At 39.1% G+C, this 24,306-nt stretch overlaps 2 protein-coding genes across 2 annotated transcripts; both read left to right on the top strand.

Moving 5' to 3' along the window:
• Positions 1-3,887: 3,887 nt before the first annotated feature.
• On the top strand, positions 3,888-11,729 carry LOC136006085 (monocarboxylate transporter 13-like). The gene is made up of 4 exons (XM_065664107.1): positions 3,888-4,089; positions 7,645-7,788; positions 8,926-9,732; positions 11,521-11,729. The coding sequence occupies exons 1-4, from the start codon at positions 3,888-3,890 to the stop codon at positions 11,727-11,729; spliced, it is 1,362 nt and encodes a 453-aa protein (XP_065520179.1).
• A 562-nt stretch (positions 11,730-12,291) lies between these two features.
• MLANA (melan-A) lies at positions 12,292-23,736 on the top strand. Its single transcript, XM_065664108.1, has 6 exons — positions 12,292-12,651; positions 16,950-17,083; positions 17,949-18,047; positions 20,553-20,649; positions 22,148-22,249; positions 23,171-23,736. Exons 3-6 carry the CDS (start codon positions 17,974-17,976, stop codon positions 23,237-23,239), a joined length of 342 nt encoding a protein of 113 aa, XP_065520180.1. The 5' UTR covers positions 12,292-12,651; positions 16,950-17,083; positions 17,949-17,973; the 3' UTR covers positions 23,240-23,736.
• The last annotated feature ends 570 nt before the right edge of the window (positions 23,737-24,306 follow it).

Below are 24,306 nucleotides of genomic sequence, written 5' to 3'. Positions count from 1 at the left end.
AGACTTATGTAAGAGTTGCATGAAAACAAGAAGATGAAGATTCATGGCAGTAAGTCTTCTACTGATTCCACTACCAAGTTGTTCTTCAGTGTGCAGCAAATGTATAAAACTCATTTGCTTTTCTGAAAAAAAGTAAATTGGAACATAGAACATGAGAGAACAAAGTAACGCAAGTAACCAGTCTTCACAAATTTATACAGCACCCTAAAATACAAGCCATCAGATATGCTTCATAGAAACTACTTTTATTATTGTCTGGTAAAACTTGCAATGTTGAAAAGGATAAAAGCAGAAATAGCTTGGGGAACTTGAAAACATGGATAGAGGAACACCCCAGTGCCACAGAAAGTGCCTTTGTAGCTTGTGTAGAAAGCACAAGGATAAAGGGTGCACTTTTGCCTGCATGTCCTTGCTGGCAAATTTTGCCATAAGGGGAGTGATACTGCTGGCAAAGCTGTCTGCTCTTGTTAATGCACACACCAAGTGCAGATGACAGCATATGGCGTTTCTGATTGAAACCTCTGTCTCAAAGGACCTTCATTCCAACTGCCATGGGAAAGCTTGGAGGTAGGAGGCAGTAGGATGCTAGGCAGAATGCTAATGGTTCTAAGCATGGCTTTACATTCCTTGAGGGATCTTGTGTGTGGTCAAGCAAAAAAGAAAGGGCAGTATCCCTACAGGTTTTTCCTTCTTTCTTTTAAAGGTTGGTTTCAGGGACAAGAGGGTAAAGATACTAAAACCTTACCATTTGCTACTATTCTTAGACAAGAGCGAAAAGAGATCCTGGGTGTTTTTTCAGGTTAGGTTTGTGGTTTTTTTTTTTTTCCCTAATTACATGTTTGTAATGTAACTTTCACTTGTAAGTGAATGACAGAAGAAGGCAGAGCATGGTGTGAGAAACATATCCACCCATTGCAACATCTATGCTTTCTTCTCTACAGAATGTAGCTGCACTGCTTTCATATCTGTAGGGCTCCTGGGAGATAACCTCATTAATTAATCACACAACTAAGATAGTAATTTAATTTTGGAGTTGCATGTAGTACTGTGATCGTTAAAAGAGACTAGAGGCTGAATTCTGAGCTGTGAAATGAAAGATGTATTTGTGGTCAGGAAAGACTGCTCATTTAAGTCTTGTGAGTGGTAGGGCCTGATTTATACTCCCACTAGGGAAGATTTCATCTAATGAAGGGAGGTGGGTGGTGTCAGGAAGCAGTAGATTTTATCATGCCTGTTTAGTCTGGGTGCTGCCTTGTAAGTAGCAGGACTTTTTATATCATCTGTCTTGTGGGAGAAACCATAATCCTTTGCCCAGGCATGTCCATGCAGAGTGTAGTAGTATCAGTATCACTCTGCCTAGGGAGGCTTTTCAGGCCTGAATGTTGCATCCCTTTTTACGTTCTACATTGATTCAAAGCAAATTATGACCATGCCACTTGAGCCCATCAGTATCAGAAGACATGGATATTGCTTGATCTAGCTTCTGTATTCTGTCATAGTATCTGAGCACTAATACAAGTATTAATGTTTTCAACCTCACAAAATCAATGAACTTTGAAAATATTAGCTGCATTTGACAACTGAGAAAACAGAGACAAATGAGATCAAACAACTTCCTCAAAGTCACCCAGAAACTGGAGGAACAAAAACCAAATTCCTCCTTATGAGCATCAGCCACAAGGCAGTCTGTCTCTTGTGCCTGAATTTCAAGATTATCAGAAAGTTGTCTGAGACCTTATGAAACGGATAAACCTGTCTGGCTGTGTCTCTCGTGCAAATGTGTCCAGTGCTACATGTCAGTCTGGAGTTTGAGCCAGGCACAGCAGCAGAATTATCTGGCTTCTGATGCCTAGAAGGCTCTGATGGCTTCTTTCCCACACACTGCTGTAGTGCTTTAGGTCCTCCTGAGATCATGTACTCCAGTGGAGCAAATCATGGGACTAGTGCCTGCTGCTTTGTACTGAATGGTTTCTAATGCTGTGGATTCCCTTAATTCTCCCTTTTTCCCACCTGCATACAGGAAAGGGAATTTTAAGTATAGTACATCTTTAGCTATCTTTAGCTCACATTCTCCCCCTTACAACAAAACTGCTTCCTGTCTTTTTGATCTTTTGCATTTTGTACAACATGCCTGTTCGGAATTTAAGGCCCATGAAGAAACAAGAAAAGAGTAGGACTGTTTCCTTCCTTCAGCCAGATCCTGCATCCTCTCTGTACTGCATGATTACTGAGTTTGTCACAGAACTTCTAAGGGGAAATACACTCACAGTTTTGCATTTAGTAATATATGCCTGCCTCTTTAGATGCCTTCACAAGGCAGCATGTGCCCCGTTTAGGCAAAAATGCTTTGCAATGTTGGAACCAAGAATGTGAATGCTCAAATATTGAGGACCCTAATTTTGTAAGCAGTGTTCCTTTCAAATTACTTCATAAAAATGGCTATATTGGGTCAGGCCAAAGGGGGATGTTTAAGATTAAGACTAGACTAAGCATAAAGTGATACTTCCCAGTTTCTGACTACTTGCAGCTTGAAGACTTCCTGAGCCAGGGGAGAATTTTAGCCATTTGGTAATCCTCAATAGTTTTGTACAGCACAGATTTATCTAATATTTCCATGTAAAGTTTTAGTATCCATAGTGTTACATGGCAGGGAGGTCCAAAATTTCATAGTGTACAGGTAGTGTTCAGGTATCCAGTACCATATCTAATACTAGTTCTCTAACACATGCTTCAGAGACCAGTGTAACATTCAGTTTCACACAGAGTACGATTTTTTGATATTACACACATCCTGTTTACACTGGAATTGCTAAGAAATTACTGTCATGGCTCTGAATAGAGCATGGCTTACAGCAACAACAAGAGTTAGTACTAAATTTATGTGTTCCCACTCTTTCTTCAGAATTGCCACTTGGGATTTCAGAGACAAAGCACAAACAGAAAAAACAGGTTTGCAGTATACCTGAAACTTGTGCAATAATTAAATAGAGTATCAAGGTTGTGAGGAACCCATAGTCAGTACCTTCAACTTGAATTCTTCTGGTTTTAAATATCATTTTGGTATTTGCCAAATGGAAAGTGAAATCTTTCTTTAAAAGGCTGCTATTTCAGGAATGGAAAGGCCACTAGGTTTAAACTTCCAGATAAGTGAACTAGCTTCCATATATTTCCATTTATGTGGATACTCAGAAGGCTGAAACTGGTGGATTTCCCCCCCTTTTCAGGTTAGGAATATTATTTTTCTACCTCTTGTTCTCTCACACTAGTGATACCATGCATAGGAGCAACTTAGCAAATATAATTATGCTTCATCCATGCACACAATTACGAGTAGACGCTAATGGATAGTTACAACTGCCTTGATGGCTTGAAGTTCATAAAGTTTATTGCAATGTCCAGAAAATGTTACAAAGTGTGGTATCCTGTCAGGCATTTAATTTTCTTGTTGTTTACAATAATACATTGGTTTGAAAAGTGAGTGGGATAAGGTTCCTGAAGTTACTAGTCTTGAAAATCTTAGTGTCTGCATAATCTCTTATCCCATTGTCCTCTCTCCTATTTCCACATCTACATGCTTCTTTCTTTCTTCTCTCCTTACCTGAATTTTTTTGCTTTCTTCATCTTTTTTAATTTTTTGTTTTACTTTCTTATCTATCTGCCTTCTGTCTCCTGGGGCATGTTTCCCACATTACATTTTCAGTCAAATCACAGAAGAGAATATTGCATTTTCACTTGGTAATGACTTGTGCAAGCCATTCCTGGAATCTTGTAATTAATTTCTCTAACACTGGTTCTTCTACCAATTTGCAGATTTAAAAATCCTCGCCCACCACCATCACTACCACCCCAGCAAAATATCCTGAGACAAGATCTGAGAATTAGTAAAGATGCAGGCCAAAACCAGCAATCCACCAGATGGTGGCTACGGATGGGTTGTGGTAGCGTCAGCCTTCACGGTGATGGGCCTCACTGTCGCTGTCCTCAAGACTTTTGGTCTGTTGTTTGTTGAAATCCAGCAGCACTTTGATGAACTTGCAAGTACCACTTCCTGGATCACATCAGTAACTATTACATTCTTTCATTTAGGAGGTAGGTAGAAATGCTCCTCTAGCACTTTATTTTAGTCTCAAGAAATTTTGAAGAGCTTCCTTAAGAAAACCCACAAAATGAAAATATGTAAGGACAATACTTCCTCTTTCTCCCTCTACAGAAAATTGGCATTTACTTCCTCTCATAAAAGTGTATCCATGCCTCAGACATTAAATGGGTTAATGAGGTCTCTTTATGTACACAAGAACCTGATTGCCTTTAAGAACTTGATGTACATAGACTCATGATTCAATTTTCTACAGGCTTTGAATCAAACTCACTGGAGATAATCCTCAGAAATGCAAAGCTTGTCGGATCAAGCTCTTAAACCAGTTTGTGCAAGTTCACTGATCTCACAGCAACTGTCACTTTTTCAAAGTGTTTTAAGACGTAAGGACTGTGGCCCTGCCTAGCAGATAAACCATTTGCTACCAAATGGTGACTCCCAGTCCTGCATTCCCACTCTTCTCCTTTTTGTCTTCACCAAGATCCCACTTCCTTCCAGAACCGCCGGTTCTGGCTCTCCTTTCCCTCTGCTTACAAAGATTCTGAGTCATCAATCTAACAGAAAACTCATCGAGCTAAAAAAAATATTAAAAGTCAGTTCATTCATGGCATAAGGAAGACAAGACTGTGCAAGCACAGAGTACGGGAAGTGAGGGTAAACTGTCCCCATCAAAGGCAACGAACTATGGGATCAGTATGAATCCCCTCAACAGATGAAGCAGGGAAACATATCAAAGATACTGCATTTGATTCTTACTTTAGTTGTTTACAGAGTCCTTTGTGCCCTTGTAAACTGGAGGATCCTTCACCATATGGTGAGGATTCCAAACGCGTTCAGGCATGAGCTGTACAGAATTTGTGAAGTCTGCTCTACGTACTTTCATGTACGTACATAGCTTGTAATAGGTAAGTATCCTTACATAATAAATGCTGTAGTAATTTTGTTTGTGAAGACACTTCATTGCATATACCCTCTATAATTACATGCATCCTACTCATTTCACACCTTTCAGTATTATTTCTTGTAATTGCAGTACTTCCAAAGACCATGGGAAACTCATCTTTCTTTGAAAAAGGTATTTAGAAGAGCAAAAGAGTTAATTAAAAGTCAAAGTAATGAACTAAATTAACTCATGGTTTGAAAAGATTGTCACTTCCATAAACTGGTGTCCTTGATTTGCAGTATAAGAGCTTGATCCATTCTGACAAAAATAATTCATTACAAATAATGAAAAACCTAATCTTTCACCTACTTTGCAGATCTATTAATTTTCATAGAGAAATTAATAAATGGGAGTCTATCAATTTGGTTTAAAAATTAGACTTACCACAGAGTTACTGTTACATTATTTCTTCATAGGAACTTCAAAAAAAAAAAAAAAAAAAAAAAGGCCAACAGAGAAGGATAAAAGAACTCAAAGTCCTGTTTTGTTTTAATATGTATTTACATTATATAGCAATGTATCAAGGATAAGGCATATGAAATAATAATAATAGCAATAACCACCAGCTATAAACCAGCAAAACTGTACTGTATTTGCCTAGCCAGGTGTAAGGTAATTTTCCTTATCTTCTCCTGCCTCTGCTTCATTTATAGGGATCAGAAGACCTTCTGCTGAAGATCATCTGAACCTCCAGTTCTTTGAGCATCTTTCCTGGCCTGGCTTAGTTTTTCTTGATATGTTCTTCTGGGAAACCTTCAGAGTCATTTGGCTCAAGTGAAGGATGACCAGTGAATTACTGATTTTTCTCATTTGGATCCTTTCAGTAGCAGTTCTGTGTCTTCTGTGGAAGGAGAGCACGTGCTTCTACTTTTGGGGTTTGCACCTGCAACAGGCCGATCAATTTACCACAGCAATGATTCTCCCCATCACACACATAGGCCTTCTCTTGGTACTGATGTGCATCTCCCATCACCTTTGTCTTTGCACTGTGATTATCATCCCTTTCCATTTTTTGCGAGTTTTCTGTGTATTGCACTTAATCCATTCAGACTGCGCACCATACCTATCTTCTCAATTTCCAGTTCATCGGCTAGCTTCTTTGTTCCTCCTGCTATCTCATGTTCAGTTTCTGACTGTTTCTTCTCCTGATTCTGTATTTTAAAGATTGCTCTTTGGTAGTATTTCTGCTCCAACTACAGATCTTTCTCTTGTCTTTAGGTTCTTTCATTGATCTCTCTTGTTACCCTGAGTCTATTTTTCCTTTGTTCATCATTTTGTTTCTCCAGCTGTATATGCTTTATCCTGTCTCATTCCTTTCACTGCATCTTACAGACCATGACTGAATTCCACTATGCTTTTTATATCTTTACCAAATCACCGTATTTTAGCTAGAAGTGCTGATGAGACACTTTTGGGGTTTGTATAACTTCTGCCAGCTACCTGTTATCAGACAATGTACGTCCTGCAGATTTTGCAGACGCTAATATCTCTCTGCCAAGTTTATTTCACTTGTCCTAGCTACCAAATTCTCTTCATTCTTAACACATGTGAATGTACAACAACCTGCCCCTACAAACGACTACAAAAACTCTCTTTCTGACCGCCTTTTCTTCATTGCCTTCGCACTTACTGAAGTTTATAAGCGTGGTCCTCTTTATCTGAATTTTATTTTACCCCCGAGCCCCAATTTCCATGATGTTAACGAATAGCAGGGAGCTGACTCTGCCCAGCGAAACCCTGCCGAGAGCTGGCGCTGTCGGGTGTCTCTTGGGAGCCCTCTAGTGGCCATAGAAAGCATCCCATACTTAGGGTTTGAAACTATCCGTGCGCAACCGAGAGCCTTTCGGTGATGGCCTTGGTTTTAATCCTGTTTCACTGATGGAAAATAGCCAGGCAGTACAACTGATCCTTAATTGTGCAAAAATATCCTTAACGTTTCAGGTGCTTCCAGACAGTGCCTAGGCACCCGTGCTTTGGAGCTGCTATACCAGGTCAGATCTGTTCCTGGTGCAACTTCGCCCTCATGTGTTGAGGCGTTCCTGCAGTCTGCTCAGAGAAACCACCACTGAAATAAAAATTCAAGAAACTAAATAGTAAAGGAAAAAAAAACCCTCTTTTCCTGTCCTTTATAAAACATTTGAAATTCTGTGAACAGATGATTTTTCAAAGCTCTAAAAGATAAAGTTTTCTCCAGAAAATTTCGTGCCGGCCATATCAATGATACTCTATCAATAATGATTTTGTTTTATAAATTAACTTGGAGATTCTTATGACGGGGTATCGCTTTCTGCTAAAACACTACACAAACTGCTGTCATGTTGTTAGTTGTGTTCTTACAAGAAATTCAGCAGAACCGTTCTGCAACAAAGACATTGAAATGCTCTTTCCCTTTAAAAACACACATATACTTTGAATGTATTTTAAAATCTCTGCCACAGGGACCTGTGCAGTCATTCCCCTGTCAGCAAGGATCCAATTTTAAAGTCTCGAATGACCACCCCTGTCCCCTGTCTCCTCCAGAAGCTTTATTGGATTTTTTCAGTCCTGTCGATCACCCTGATGTTCCTAACGTATTTGTCTTTCTCCTATTTTGCTGCTGATTCAGCCCCTGTTGCCAGCTCACTCTGTGCACGATATACCCATCGGGCAGTTGTGATCACTGGAGGACTCCTGGCTTTTTCAGGAATGACACTGGGATTTCTTGGACTCAACATGGTCTGGATGTATGCAACAACTGGCTTCCTACAGGGTATGACTTTACGGCTTCATGAATTTCTTTTACCAGCAGCTCAGAGATCTCATTTGAGGGTACTAATGGTAGGAGTTTTAAAATCTGATTTTTATTTTGATTTTATGAGTGACTAGAACCAATATCCCCCCTTAATTTCCCTCATGTCCCACTCTGTAAAGAAGAATTTGCCCTATAAACCTGTAATGACAAAAAAGGTGGATAATCAAATGCTAGTAATTTTCACCTGCATATTATATGCAACCAGAAAATTGAAAGTGTTTTATTTTTCACTTAGAGCCAAGAGTTCTGTGAAGTTTTAAAGAACATAAAGAGTGGTGAAGTACACGGAAACAGAAAGATTCCAAATTTTGTACTTTCTATCAAATAATCTATGTTTTGTACACACCCCCAAGCTTTCAGTTGATTCCAATCCTTTCTTTCCTATAGGCAAAAACGGGCCAGAAAGTTGTCTCAAGCAGCCAGCAGATTTTCCTGGAACAGGAAGCAAAGCTGGCAGGCAATAAAATAAACCATTCCCAGTTCCATGCTGGATGCCTGAGAAAATGTCTGGAATTTGAGCCCTTTGGCAGTTCTGGGCTGCCAAATAGTTTCTAGGGAGCCATTAAAATCACTGTAAGTTAGAGCAGGTTTGAAGCATGCTCAAAGCGGTCGGGCAAGAAAATGAAGTGCAAATAGAGGTAACACAGCAACTTCCTTCACACCCTCCCTCGCTTTCTACCCTGAACACAGCTCAGTTTAACCCAGTGATCTGATCCAGTACCAGCCTTAATTAGGATAGCACAGACACTCTGAGATCCACCTAGTTTCAATGACATAGCCATGTGATTTCTCACCCAGTGGGAAACCTGTCAAACCAATGTTGTTTGGGGTTTTTTCATAATAAGAATGTAGGAGTGTATACCTCATACTCCTGCTTTTTTGTTTGGATGTACAACGTATTCTTATAGAACACACGCCACAAATAGACTCTTACAAATAGTACAACTGAGCTCATGCTCTTGCTGAATGTAAAGTTGCTTTTCTTTTGCCAGTTTTCAACTTTGCTAATGTAGGAGCATTGCTGGATTTAATTTCCACCTTCACAAAATACCTCAACAGTGTCTGACTGCTGCTATTTGTGTTTGTGTTTTTCAGGACTTGGGATTTCCTTTTCATGGATACCAGCTACTAGCATTGTGAGCCATTATTTCTCCAAGAAAAGAGCTTTGGCCAGTGCTATTGCCAGTGCCGGAGAATGTGTCTTTGCATTCATGTTTGGGCCATTTTTCCAGTGGTTGATAAGTCAATATGGATGGAAAGGTGCCCTCTTGATCATAGGTGGCATCCAACTCAATATCTGTGTCTGTGGAGTACTGATGCGACCCCTGGCAAGCAGCTGCCTCCGCGAGGCTAGACGTCATGAAACTGAGAGACCACCTGGCAGTGGTGAATCTAGGACAGACAAAGAAGATAAGTCTCCCACCACGCACAAAACCTTCAACTGGATGCTTCTGAGACAACCGGAGTTTGTACTTTATGCCATTTTTGGCGTATTAGCTGCTATGAGTTTTTTTGTTCCTCCCTTATTTTTAGTTCCACTTAGTTACAGCCTGGGAATAGATGACTCGTGGACTGCATCACTGCTATCCATTTTAGCTGTGGTGGACTTTGCAGGAAGGCTGCTCTGTGGCTGGTATGCCAATCTCCATGTTACCAAAACAGTTCATTTGCTGACAGTGACCATTACCCTGATCAGCACTTCCCTGATGCTGTTGCCGCTGGCTAACAATTATCTGTCCTTGGCAATATTCACTGGCTTCTACGGATTCTTCTTTGGTACAACAGTCGCCATTCATATTACAGTGCTAGCAGACGTTGTAGGCATGCCAGATTTTGACAGTGCTCTAGGGCTTTTCATGCTCATTCGAAGCACTGGAGGTTTTGTGGGACCTCCTCTTGCTGGTAAGTTAAGATGATACTCTGCCAAATACAGTTCATAAGAAGAAAGGGGAATGGTGACCCAAACTGAAAAAATCTGTATCTGGACCCAAATTTCCCCCTTTTATACCTCAGGAGTATGTAGACCAAGAAGTGTATAAAACCAGTCAGTTTAACTCCTCTACAAAACATCTTTCTCCCTTCCTATCTATCTGTGATTTTAGAGATACCTGTTCAACATGGAAGCAGGGAAGAATGGCAGAGCTCACACAGTGGTGTTCCTCCTTTCTGAATCCCACGGAATCCCATTTGGTGGACTCCCATTGTCTTGTTATGAAAGTGTAACCTTGGGGCAAGCAGCAGATCCATACTTTCAGAGAAGAAACTGAGATTTTAAACTAATGATGTTGCATAAATGCTGGTATTGTTGGGAGGGTTTCTACAGAAGGTCAAGTGGAACAGCTTGAAACATGAGGCTATGTGTGCCTCAAGGAAAATATTACAAAGATGCCTGCTGTTTTCAGGCAGTATTTGAGCTAACCAATATAATAAATGGGGGAGGAAGCACACAAAAATAGTGGGAAGAGAAAGCAGACAATGAGACAGCACATGGATTTATGGGCTGGCAATGAGACAAAATCATCTTGGAAAAATGCAAGACAAACAAGCTGCAAGCTGCAGAGACTTTACAAAAGGATGTGGCAGGAAAATTACCAGTGTGATTTGTAAAATGTGGATCTAAGTTCTAATCCGAAGACCACTGTTCATGCACTACAGTGACTTTTGCGGTAATGACACCACTAGTAGGTTGAAAATGGGTTAGACTGAATGCTGGAATATTTTAAGTCACTTTTGAATAAAAACCAGGAAGATTTATAGAGAATTAGAGTCAGAACAATACCAGAAGTATGTTGGGAATATCCGAATAAAATACAAAAGTAACAAGACATTTATGTAATGCCTGGTCACTAGCTTGCGACCCCTTTGTGTATATATAGTAAGCTAAAAAGAAAGTGTGGAAGAGGAGGGAATCCTAAATGCTCCTTGAGCTCTCCTCCCCTTCATTAAAAGTAAAATTGAAAAGATTTGGATCTAGAGCTCCTTGGCCTAACAGGACTGATGTTAGATTGGAATGGGGACTAGGGAATACACTTAATGTGGACAAACTTCCCAATGGGAGACCAAGCAAGCGGCCCTCATGAGCCCACAAATGAACGTGCCATCATGGCCACAGAGCAGTCAATTCTACTACATATGCTGCTGCAGTTCTGCGTTCGGTATTTTGGTTGGCTTAAAGCTACCTAAAACCCAGACTCTTTTTATTAACGTCTGTGACTGTTTGTAAAAAGATGAACAGGAAAGCCCATAATGCTTCAGGCAGGCAACCTCTCCAACTGTGTCTCCCGCAGATGCTTCTTCATTCCTTCCTTAACCTCTCTCATGCTGTACTGTTATGATTCCAAATTACGGCAACTGATGGCAGCTACACCACAGAACACAGGGCTACTCAGATACAAAGCTGCATGATTAGTCTTTTTCTGCCTTTATTGTCTGCCATGGTTTAGGTTGGAAAGTACTTCAAACTGTATAGCGTTTTATTTCTGTGGCAGTTCACATATGCAAAGTAAATGAGATGTGAGTTGTGTTCAAATTTAAAAATGCTGCAATGGGGTGATGTTCCATGCACTCATGATGTAGAAAGCTGATGTAGTCAGCATGTTCTCTTTGTGAGAGGATGTGTTCACACTGCTGAGATAATTCCTGTTAGCCTGCTTTCTATCAACTATATTGCTCTCATTTGTTTCTTTCCAGGTCTAATCGTGGACATGACTGGGGATTACAGAGCAGGCTTCTACATGGCTGGAGCAACTCTTATCCTGTCAGCTATGTTTTTAGTTACTTTAGATCAGCTCCAACAGAGAAAAGAAAAAGAGACCCAGACCAATAATAAACAAGAAAACTCAACATTACCCTATTCTACTCTTCATCTCCTGAAACTTCAAACCAAAAGGTATCAATAACATGATGTAGTGGTGTGACTGTATTGGATATCTTACAGCATTTCAGCAGATACGGAAGTATTTTCTCTGAACTCAATATAAATAGGATTTATGAAATGATGGAAGTTTTGGATCAGAATGTTTGAAACTGAGGAAGAAAATCATTAGCTTACAAGCAAACCACACCAGTAACCATTACCACATTATTTTGATGTTGAAATTGCATTTTGACTACAAGTCTTCAACACAGTCCCCAGGGCTGTGATAAGCAAACTAGGGAAATTGTGGTCTAAAAGAATGCATGACACATATATGCAGCAGATAAAAACCCCAAACACAGACTGCAGCCATAACTATCAAACAGGAAGAGGCGTCATCATCACAGATGTTCAACGCAGGGAAAGAGTGGTCAGTACTTTCAGTAAACAAGTTGGATGTGAAAGCAAGAGTACATGAAAATACGTTTGAGCTAAAGGCAGGTACTCTACAGAGCAGAGTTGGAATCTGAAAAATAAGTAAACCTGATAAGAGGGGAAAGTTACATGAACAATAGAAGTATCAGAACTAAAAAACAATACACACAGACATAAAATGGAAAAGGACTGATGAAAAACAGAGGAAGACATAAGGCTACAGTGGACTTCAAACCAAGTAAGAATCCCAGATGCAACCCTATATTAATAACAGTAAATGTCTTCCTGTGCTATTGTAAGATAGAGAAGATAATGGTGCTTGCCAGGCTTCAACTTAAAGAGGTACATAAATTGCAAAGGATTAAGCAGAATAAGAATGAGAAGGCTTAAGAAAACAGCCTAAAGAAAAAGTGTGAGAAATGAAGTTTGTCTGATTTAGAAGACAAAGGTTTTACAGAGCATGAGAACAGCCTTTGAATCCATAATGGATTGAGATAAAGAAGACACAGTTAATTCCTTTCCTTGTTAAGGTAATTAGTAATTGATAGAATTTGCAGCAAAGCAGAGTTGTGTAATGGGGGAAAAAACTTCACTGTAGCCTGTTAAGCATAGAAACAGGCTATAGGGAGAATATGAAAACAGAGGTGTTAGGAAATAGATAAGATATGAGAGAGAATCTAAATATATTCAGTTGTGCTTCAGAACAGTGGGATGGCCTAGATGACTTCCTGAGATCCTCTTTAGTCCCACATTTCGTTATCCTGAGGCTCTTTGAGCAAATATTCGATTTATGAGATTCAAAAAAGTACTTATCCAAATCACAGTGTTTTGGTTCATTTTATTCCATCAGGGGGAAGAGAAAATGTAGAAGAAGAGAGAAAGGGCTGGGTCATATTGTAAAAAAAAACAAACACCAAAACAGTAAAAGGGAAAAAACATAGCACTTGAAAGCTTTGCAACTATTACAAATACCATAGCTGCCTTAGTTATGAACTTCAGAAAATTTTACCATTGAAACACTTAACATGTGAAGTCAAATTTAACATAACTTACTTATCTAAAATATTGTTTTCTTGTCTCATAAGAGCACCAATTATTTCAAAAATTTAATTTAACTTTCAGGAAAATCACTGAACCACTAATAAATCAACTAACTGTAAGTGTTTGATTGTGGAACACACGTTGGGAGGGACACAACTGGGTGGGCAAAATCTTGTTACAAGGCCCTGAAATTTCTGACAGAACATTTTTCAATCATGTCAATTAAAAACTTAGATTCTTCTAGAAAGTATTATTTTCCAGTCTTCGGCAGCGTTCTGAAATTTAAAATAACTCTTCATTTCCTAAAATGAAATGAAATGGGAATTGTTGGCGGGTGGAGAAATGGAGAGATGTTTGATAGATGCAGCTTCCACCCCTGAGTTTCTGTTAAAATTCTTTACACAAATTATTTACAAGCCCTGCCACCGGTTTCTGTATTTTGCTATGCCCTGACATCTGACACAGTCCACAAAGAAGGCTGGTGGCACCCTGGGCTGTGTGAACAGCGGCACATACAGCAGATTGAGGGAGGTGATATTCCTCTCTGCTCCACAGCTGTGCCTCTGTTTTGGGACCAAGTACAACTGATGGCTATGTATCTGTTTAATAGCACAGAAGTACCACCTAGTGTTAGTATTAAATTGCCAGGTCCCCACCAGTCTGAACAGGCTCCTGTGATGCTGTGAAAGGAGACATAAAAAGTCATTCTTTTATTACTTTTTACTAAATGGAACCGATCATGCGGACACTCCTGTCAGCTGATGTCTGTGTATCTGTTTAATGTCATAGAAAAAGTCTTAGCGTTCACATTAATTTTGGGACTGCTTCTATTTCATCTGTAGCAGCAATATTCCAGATTGAGTTTCACTGGACTATTGCTGTAGGAATTATTTGCAAAAGGCTGTTTTTTTCCAAACTGCTAATGGTGCAGCCAGTGTTGCCTATATTCACTTTCTTCAAAAAAAGAGCTTCTGAGATGGCCTTAGAGACCTAAATCAGCAGCTTACCTGCAAGGAGTTTCTGACCCTAGACCAGTTAGCTGCTCACTGGGCTAAACAGGACTGTGAGGCTTCAGAAAGAGCCATCATTCTCTTGAATCCAGGTATGGCCTCCTGAAATTACATGCAATAAAAGTCGTAGCTCTGCCTCACCGTGATAGTGCCCAACTGCATCCAAAAGGTTCTCACCCATGGTTGGTTATCTTTCGTCTCATGGAAATAGTCCCATAAATCTGAACAATCCTCTGGCCTCAGAACCTCCAGTCAACCATGGACAAACTAGCAGCAGAAAAATACTGCCAGAAAACTACCCAATCCTTTTTCTTTGGAAAAACAAGACGCAGGAACACAGGCATCATTGCATTCATTGCATCCTCTTGGCATAGCTACTAGAGGATTAAGACTACCACTCCTTCTTTACTGTACTTTGTTCAGAGATGGAGCAAAGGGAGATGGGTCTGACACTAAGGACCACAGTTTCACTTAGAAATTACTAGAGGGGGAACTTAGCTTTGTGACCCAGGCTTTCAGGGTGGTAACGCATTAATGGTGTCTGTACCATGCAGTCCACAGGACAACATGTTGCTTTCTGGAGGTGCCTCAGTTGAGGTAGCAGCAATTTGAGGAATAGCTTCTTCTCAAAAAGCTCCAAATCAGGAAGCCAGATAATACCTACTTCAAAGTAAACCACCAAACCATGGAGAAATGAGGACCTACAGCACCAACTGAAAGCATATAGTATTATTTGCTCTTACAGTACTCTGTTACTGTTAATGTAGATTTAGCACTGAAATACTTGAGCCTTTCCATTGAAATTCCCATAAAACTCAAAATTAAAGCACTGACAGAGCTAGCAGCACTGCCTTGAAGAAATAAGGTTTTATAAAAAAACCTGAGATCAGGACTAGGACATGGTATTTCATCTTCTCCATCCAATTCTTCAAAAGCATCATTGTGTATCTACATACCAGATGGCACCGCATATCCATGACAACGTTGTCCCTCTTTCTTCCTTCCTTGTTATACTATTAACAAAAGACTCATTCAGAACACAAAATACCCAGTCAAATATAAAATACTGACATTTTGCCCCATCCCTGCCAGTGCTGGAGGCAAGTATGGGGCAGACAATGATTCTGGTATCACATGGATTTTCTGTAGGTCTGAAGTTTGAGTCGGACAAGAGCAAAAGGTACCCATCATCCTCTCCCAGAAGTGAAGCTTTTTTACAGGAAAACAGTTGATTTATGATAAACACTATAAGATTTTCAGAGTGCTACAGAAGGTACAGTTGCTTGGGAACTTAATAGACTTGATGGCATACACTTACTGTTTTACGGACATGGGTATCTACAGAAACTTTCTCTGTATCTCTTTCACTTTTGAAACTCTATTGAGTTCTTCTGGAATAATATCAGAGCAACAATGAAACATTTGGTCAAATGAGCTAATTTATTCTCCTTACTAATGTTTATCATTCTTCCTCCTGTTATTTTTCCCTCTGCAAAAAAATGTGTTATTGCAAACTTTAATGGGTCTAGAAAAACCAATTAGATCCTTCTGGTGTTAATCACACAGTGACTGAGGTTGAAAGGGCTCTCTGCAGGCCATGCCATCCAAAGCCCTTGCTCCAGCATGATCAATTGAAGCCCATTGCTCAGCACCATGTCCAGACGGCTTTTGAGTATCTCAGAGGCAGGAGACTCTCCAGCTTCTCTGGGCAACCTCTGCCAGGGCTCAGTCACCCTCATGGTAAAAAAGTGTCTCCAGATGTTCATGGGCACCTCCTGTTTCTCAGTCTGCACCCACTGCCTCTGGTCCTGTCACTGTCACCCTGGGCACCACCATGAACAAATATCCAAAACCAGGTCAGATTTTTACTGTAATTAGGCAAAGCATAGAAGCACAAAAATGGTCTGGCTCTTCCTAGCCCTGCACTAGCTAAGAACATTGATGTTAAGACTTCTAATTTGATTTCCTAGGAAAATGGTTGTTGATCTCTCACACTCTCTGTTCTTTCCTGTAAACTTTTGAATCTGTCAGACATTTTCAGCCACATTTGGAGTCAGTTCACAGCTTCAAAGATAAATGAAAACTTCAAAGTTGTAAGTTTGAGTCCTTCAAACTTAAAAAACCCTAGAAAGTGGCCGGAAGTTAATGGTTAATTGGGAAAAAATGGCAAGCATAACGCGGCTCTCCTTTTTAGTTCTTTTAATTTGGCAGTAACTAACACAGTACCCAGACTCAGAATTAATCACAGACTGCCTTTTCTTGCCTGGTATTGTAAATGGAATTACTGCAGCATGAGCACAGACAATTCACAAAAGTGAAGCACAGGCTTCGTTAGTTCTGCAGCCCGTGGGACAGACCCTCTTTTTGTTGCAGCAGCTGCTTACTGGTACAGAATTAAACTGTACTTGCCTTAGTCTAAACACTTTTATCACAGACTAACAGCATCCATCTACAAGTTCTTTTCTAACTATACTGGTTTCCACAGTGTTAAATGGTGCAGAAAGTGTGCATAAACAGAGCTATAGTTAAACACATGTGAAATCACCAGCCCTCTGCCACGAAATAATCACCCCTAAATCAAAACAGATTTGAACTTAGAAGTAGTCAACCCACTGATTAGGGAGGTAAAATGGTGTTGAGCCATTTCTTAGAGGATATGTAATAAATGAAGAAATAACAAACTTTTTGAGCTGCTTATCAGGAGGGAAGGATGCAGACTGCAGGAAAAAAATTAAAAGTTGTCTCCTTGCCTCTTTCATGCTAATTAATGCATTCAGAAGCTGTACTGAGAGGAATTTAAACTCGTGATAGTCATAAGAGAACAGATCAAAGAAGAAAAAACAGAGCAAGTCAAGGAGAAGAAAGCTGCTCATGCCTTTCCGTTAACAGACAGAATACACATCTGAAAGAGGTAAGATTTGTACTTTTTTATTCTATGCAAAATTTTCTGTGTTGCTTCAAAACTGTGCTTCAGAAGAGATAGAACTGTCTCTAAGCAAACTCCGAAAATGTACTGTTTCCTTTATATTTTATATACTTTAACACACTTTTTGTACTTTACTTGTGTAAGGTAGGCAGATAAGCTGGATACTACCAAGTAGGATCTGTTCTGCTCTTTAAATGACAGAAAAAATATTTTTGTAATTCTTCTTCACTGTTTGATCAGTCAGATTTTTATTTGTTCAGACATTTAGCTGGATGATTATTACATTAAGTCTGGAAACTGACATTATAATACAAATTCCCTGCACATCTAACTGTAGATTGTCATCAGACACAAATTAGTATAACCATCCGAAAAACAACAGATCTCTGAGTGTTTATGCTGGTTGAAAATGTGGACCTTGAACATTTACAGGCAATAACAGAAATAAAGAAACAACTTCTTCAACTACTTGAAAGGCCAATTTAATTTCATTTCTTCTGAGTATTTTTTCTTGTCCAGGTAATTTGCCTTTCTTTCTAGATTTCAAATCTAGATCTCTGATCTAGAGAGATTTCACTTCAGAAGTCAGCCATCACTTAGTACCTAAGGAAACCATGCCAAATTCTTCTCAGTTGCATTCAGTTGCAAATGCCTTGATGTCAGTGTAGCTATTCAAACAGACTACAGTTGCAGTTTTGAGTTTGAAATTGAGACAGTTGCATATGTATACAGATCTGCTTGATTCTGAAGATACCCGATTGTCCTGCCTCCCTAGAATGATCCAGTTAAAACAAAAAAGTTGATAATATGCTTTATCATTGCACTGAGGCACTGTATTTCCATCTTGCAGGCTTGGGCAGGACCAAGCTCGCAACATGCCCAGAAGAAACCACCATACAGATGGAAACTTTTTCAGAGGGAAAGGACATGGCTATCTTGCAGCAGAAGAGTAAGCATAAAGCAAAACCTATGTGAGCATGTAAGCTGTTGAAAAACGTTTACATTGGAAGAAATGTACAAAAGAGTATCAGAAAATGTCACTGTTGAATATATATGGAGTACATTTTAGCTATCCTGTAACTTTTGTCATTGCAGAATCATTAAGATCCCTCAAAGATTAAGAAAAATTAGACTTCAGGAATTTAGAGTTTGATCATACGATGATAAGTCTTTATTCCCTACAATAAAATTACCAGGTTTATTGAGACTTATTTAGAACTTTCTTCTGAGGCTGTTGCAAGGTGATCTTTTTCACTGAGTTTTATCTCCAGATCCATATACCTCCCTTCAGGACCTCAAAGGGACATTGTCTCACCCTTAAGAATCATGTAAGTGAAAAGCCTAGAGAAATGGAAAAATATCCTCAAAGAGCAGATGGAGACATCAATGCCATACAAATGTGACCCTCAGGAAATTGCTTCTGGTGAGACTTCACTTAGCCAGAACTAATTCAGGCTAATATTTTGTTAGTTTTGGCTGACAATAAAACATGTTTGGTCTTGGATTATTAGACACACTGTGCCACTGGTGATATATTATTATCTTAGATAAGTATTTCCAATGTGGTTGGGATATGTCTATGTGAAATGTGCTTCTGCTAGTGGGTTAGCGGCCCCCGAACTTGGTGACTTGTGCCACACACATACAGCAAGATAATTGTTTCTCCATGTTCATCCCTGGGCAGAGAGAGAATAATCAAAGGGGAAGGTTCTCTCATGGTCCTTCAGAGTAGTTCAGCTCTCCAAAAGCACTTTCACCTGTAACTGCAATGAATTCCAGTGGCTGCAATTGTAAGCAGATTTTCTAGGTACGTGAGGGAAAAGTGACTCTCCTTCCAGTATCGAAAGGAGCATTCCAGATATAAGCACAGATTCCTAATAGCACAGCTGCAGCTTTAACTGGAATTGCAAGCAATTGCATACATGCTTTTCATACCAGCCCCTTAAGCAGGTGAGGAAGGAGTTAGATGGCATACACAGTTAGAATCACCAACTCCAGAAATGAGATATATCCTGGGGAGTGGATAAACTAAACCTAGAGAGCACATGAAAAGCAGAAAGCACTTTGTGAATGCAGAATGTAGGAAAGGCAGCAGCTGCTTGGAGAAGCAGTCCCTGTAAGTTTTAACTGTGCTGGGAACAGGAACAAAACCAGCGGAGCAGTCTTGTAAGTCAGAAGATCAGCTGCAACACGGCTGCACCAGGAAGCAAGTTGGTGACGTGAGCTATATTCTTGGGTTGAACAGATGAACACAAAGTCTTGAAGGGGCAGGGGCAACTTGCAAGAATCAGGTACTTGTGAAGAAGAAAATCCATGTGGCTCCATAGGGCTTCACGCTTCAAACAGCACTCAGGCAGTTCAGACAAAGAAACAGCCTGTTCCGCCATACATTTCGCTTGCGTCTCCTTTCAGGCGTCTTGGGTCACAAGGAATCACTCCTTCACGAGACTCTGAGTCAGTGAAAATGATAGCAAATAGATATAAAAGGTCTCTGATAAGCCACATACCCAACTCCTCAGTCCCAATGGAAAAGCCTGGCAAAAAAACACCCTGCAGGGCAACTGAACAGACAATATGTAAAAGTGTGTTAGGAAGGGTTTGTCCCCACTCACGTGGTCTTTTTTTTTTTACTGTCCTCTGTTCCCTTTAAGCATTTTGCAGACTCTTCTGTTCCTGAACAGGTGAAGAACAAAAAACGTGGGGAGTGAATTCCATATGTCTTACGAGGGAGGATATTACAGGAGGAGGGTTTTTTGTGACTAGGGAACTTGCAATTACTTTGTCAGCTTGTTTTCTGACAGATAGTGGAACTGTGCTGTGCTACTTCTCACATGTCCCTGGTAAGCAGTGGGAAGGGTGTCTTACAGCACAGTTTGCAAAGCCTAAGTTCCCTAAATGACCCAGTGACACTGGTACTGTGCCTAGTGTGTCATGGAATGAGAACTGAAGAATTATACAGATCTATGGATAATTCAAAGTTTCCTACTCTGGTTTTGAGGTTGTATAATGTTTCGTGTAGCCAAAAAGTCCTCCTGTCACCAGCAGTTGTTGCAATGTTCGGGTACATTTCTCAATACTTGCTGCCTAGAGAATTTAACAAATGAACATGAGCTGTGCCTCTGCAGGTGTGGCATTTATTAATTTCACATTCTCTTCCATTATTGCAATGCAGGGATTTTTCTAGAAGCAGTAGTCGCTGTTACATTATTATCTCCAAACCAAGGAATTCCTCATTTTTAAAATGTTTAAGAGCATAGCAGAGAATTAAGCTAACTGCTTAATGTAGAGACTGGCTGAAGTTCATGGTATTTCGTCCATTTTCTGAGGTGAATTATGCTCCATTCCTTTCCCTGATAAAAGGATACTGATACAAACTACAAACCTGCTCCCATCATTCTTGCTCCCAGATGAATGCACCTAGTTCTGGTGTTATTTTGTTTTGCTTTCCCAACAGAGCCCTGGGTATTGGACTCTTCTTTTTGGTGCTGGCAATTTTACTTATCTTTGGCTGCTGGTATTACAAAAGACGCAGTGGCTACAAAAGTCTACGGGTAAGCATGGCAGCTCGTGTTCTAGTTTGCTATTATTTTGACAACATACTATCGTTATTCGCATTATGTAAGTGCTGAGAACATTGAATCTGTAACAGGACATCATTGTCTCAGGCAATATATACACTGACATATACACAGGTAAAACAACACAATGTGAAACACAGCTTGCCCGGAAGAACTTGCCAGTCAGGCAAAGGGGTAAGAGGAAGCAGGAGCAGAGGGAGATGACACCAGTTGCCCAACTTTGCCCAACACACCACTGGATGCAGCTAATTATAATATTATATTTAACACCAAAACCAAGATGTTTTCTGTGTATTTTCATTTAAATCAAAATAACGTATTCACTACTCATAAGACTTACCGCTAAGTAAGGACAGACACATTTAGAGTAAATCTGGGAAGCAAAGCAGAAATATAACTGTTACAGGTAAGTAAGCCAATACTATGTTAGTGTATGGGCAATGCAATATTATTTGTATAAAAGTCGAAATGCAATTTTAACATGTACAAAAAAGCAGGGCAGGTTTGAGGTTTGCTTTCTAAACACTACTTAGTGTCTTCTTGAAATATATTAAAAAAGGTACAATCCGTCTTGCAACTTCTGTTATTAGAAGTCTCAAAGCTTTATCTTTGAAATTCTGCTCTCTCCACTATGAAAGAGGTCACTTTTAATCTAAGTTGAAAGCTGTATACGATTATATGTTTTACAGTAAATATATTTTAGTTATTCTAATATTTTGGAAAAGATGTGACTATGTGGAATTAAAAATCATACCTCTCATTTAAGTCAGCAAACCCATTTCCTCGCTGTTTCTGATAACTTTGTCTTGTTACCTTTCCAGTGACCTATCTTAAACGTGTATCAACTAGCAGAATACATAAAACGTAAATTTCCATAAAGAAATGTTGCAAAAATTAAGGTAAAAAAACAACCAACCAACCAACCAAAACCCTTCAAAAAGCAAACTGGAATTCTTTCATGCCTGTTTTGTACATCATGGGAAAAAAAACAATCTCTTTTTTAATTCCTTCTCTTTGCATATTGCTGCTTCCTGGTTTGTAAAATCAAATTTTTGTTAGGCTTTTTGGCTAAGGGAGAACTGGTGCAGAATGTACACAAAAGAAATGATGGAAAAATCGAACAGAATAAGGTTGGAAATTAAAGAAAGAAATGGTGGGATAAAAAGGAGATAGCATTCAGGTATGTGAGAAGGTCGGTTCCTACAGCAGCCCTGGACCTAAAACGTTTGAGCCTCATTTTTCTGGCAATGTAACTGAATAATACAGGAGAGACAGTATGTCTCAGCAGAGACAGGAAGAATAGATACTTAGATAACCCCTCTTACTTGGTGGCACTATGTCTATCCCTAACCCTAGATTCTAATTCGTAGTGTAAATGTGCTGTCAAGTATTAAACACTGCATAATTTGCTCCAACTTCACATTTTCTTCTTTCTTTCATCTTCCCCATATTTCCTTATTATTTGTCACAGAGCAAAAGTTCTGGTGTGGGCACAATACGAACCGCAGTAGGTGAAGGAACAACGCTGGACTGCAAAATGGCTCTGCAGGAGTACAGAAACTTTAATTCTGTGGTAAGTTTCATTTATTTACAACACAATAAAACATGGTGAGACAATGTTAGTAAACACTTCATGATTTATTTCTTGGGGTGTGCTCTCTATATTAGGTTTTCAGTGCCTCTACATTAACTTAAAAAGTACTATAATTCTGAACAATTTTTTTACTGGGAAAAGGGTTTTCTAAATCCACTACTGAAAATTCTGCTTTTAAAAAGTCTCTTCTTTCACCTACCTTTATTCTTAAGTTGTATGATCATTATGCAATCTATTAGAATGCTGTAACACCTCATTTCTGAAATGTACTGAGTAGACAAACACCTCGCTAGAGATGTTCCCCTTGCCATTCTGACAAACAACAAATGGATTGTGTCTGGTACACTATACCCTGACAAAGATTGTCAGGGAACATTATAAAGCTTCAAGGTTTTAGCTCCTCTAATCATTACAGAGAGAAGAAGAGTCAAACCCATAATTTTAAAGAAGTTAAAGTAACTTAATTTATAAAGATATACGTCAAGGGGGTATTTAATAGTTTTAGAATAGGGAAAAGGCTAACGTACAACCAATTTTAAATAAGCTGTCTGAATTGTTACCATTTGAAATAAGACAATGTACCTGTATCACAACTCTTAAAGAAAAGTTTCAATATTATTGAAATAATAATTTTCAATGATTATTTTCAATTAAAAATTGAATTTTTCAATTTTCAATTAAAGTTGAATTTTCAATTAAAAAAATTTCAATTAAAAAAATTGAAAAAAAATCCTTTAAGATTCCTGTCCTTTTAACAGGATTCTCTTTGGATGAATGATTCAAACAATATTAATTTAATCTGAATGAAAACCAAAGACCATACTATCAAAGACTAATGTCATAATTTCCTTGTACCTCAATTGTTTTTTCAGTCTTTCACACACATTTTCCTTACCACAGGTACCTGATGCTCCACCAGCTTACGACAAAATTGCTGCAGATCACTCACCTCCACCTTATTCACCATAGTAGGAGATCTTCAACTCTAAACGTACCAATTTGATTTCTTCATGCTCCCTCTTAATTTCCTGCACACGCTTAAGTTTCTTAAGGCTAAAATAATGTAAAAAAAAAATCACATGCTTTCACTAATAGTTGCTGGAATTTTTGCTTCTCAGTTTACAGAACTGGTTCCTGAAAAGCCTCAATAAATCTGAATGTGCTGCTGTTCTAAGTTTTTCATTTCCTGTCACCAGATAATACACTGTGCTCAAGTCTGGCAATCTTGCATCCTTCACAGATCTACCAATAAGTACATACCATGGAGTATCAACCGGAATAGAAAGTGTTGGCACCCTTGTTTTCATCTTTCCCACTTCTTCTCTAAACTATTTCCTACAAGAAATCTGCCATAAAATGCACAAAACCATTTGACTACATGCCCTGTGACAAAGAACAACCATTTTCCCTACCAGCAGTTCTTCCATTAACCAGCAAAAAGCAACTATGTTTGTGGCAGGCTTTTACCTCACATCACTTGTTTATGTACTTGATGAAATAATTCCTCACAAAACATGATCCAGACAATCCAGGAAGTTATGTTTAGAGTCCACGTTATTTTATACTGGTCACTGGGTATAGTGATGATGCTGTTTAGATTCCTTCTGGCAGTCTTGTAAGAAAGTAAAAGAACTTGTCAGATGCAGAGCTTTATGTGTCATTTGTTTCTAATGTGAAGAAACAACAAGAAAATGTGTGAAGCCCATGTTCCTTGAAGAATACAGGAGACAGCAGGCTCCAGGATATCAGTTCTTTCAGGTTGACAGAACACTAGCAGTAATAGTAAACAAAGAATTGTGATACAAACAAATTAGGCTACATACATTTGGAAGTTACTGTTTACTTAGCCTGTTTTGTTATTGTTTACTTGCCAGATTATATGCTGATCAACGCATTTATACCCAAGACCTGATGTCTCACAGCAGGAGGCAGCTAAAACTGAACATTTGTTAAAATGAAAAGTACTTACAGAAGAAAACTATTTTCGTGAACCATTTAACTGCTACTAGTAAAAAATCCAGTTCTTTGTTATCAAA

The sequence above is a fragment of the Lathamus discolor genome, chromosome Z (genome assembly GCF_037157495.1).
Source record: "Lathamus discolor isolate bLatDis1 chromosome Z, bLatDis1.hap1, whole genome shotgun sequence".
Classification (NCBI taxonomy): domain Eukaryota; kingdom Metazoa; phylum Chordata; class Aves; order Psittaciformes; family Psittacidae; genus Lathamus; species Lathamus discolor.
Note: the sequence above shows the minus strand (reverse complement) of the source record. Positions and strands in the feature narration are given on the sequence as shown.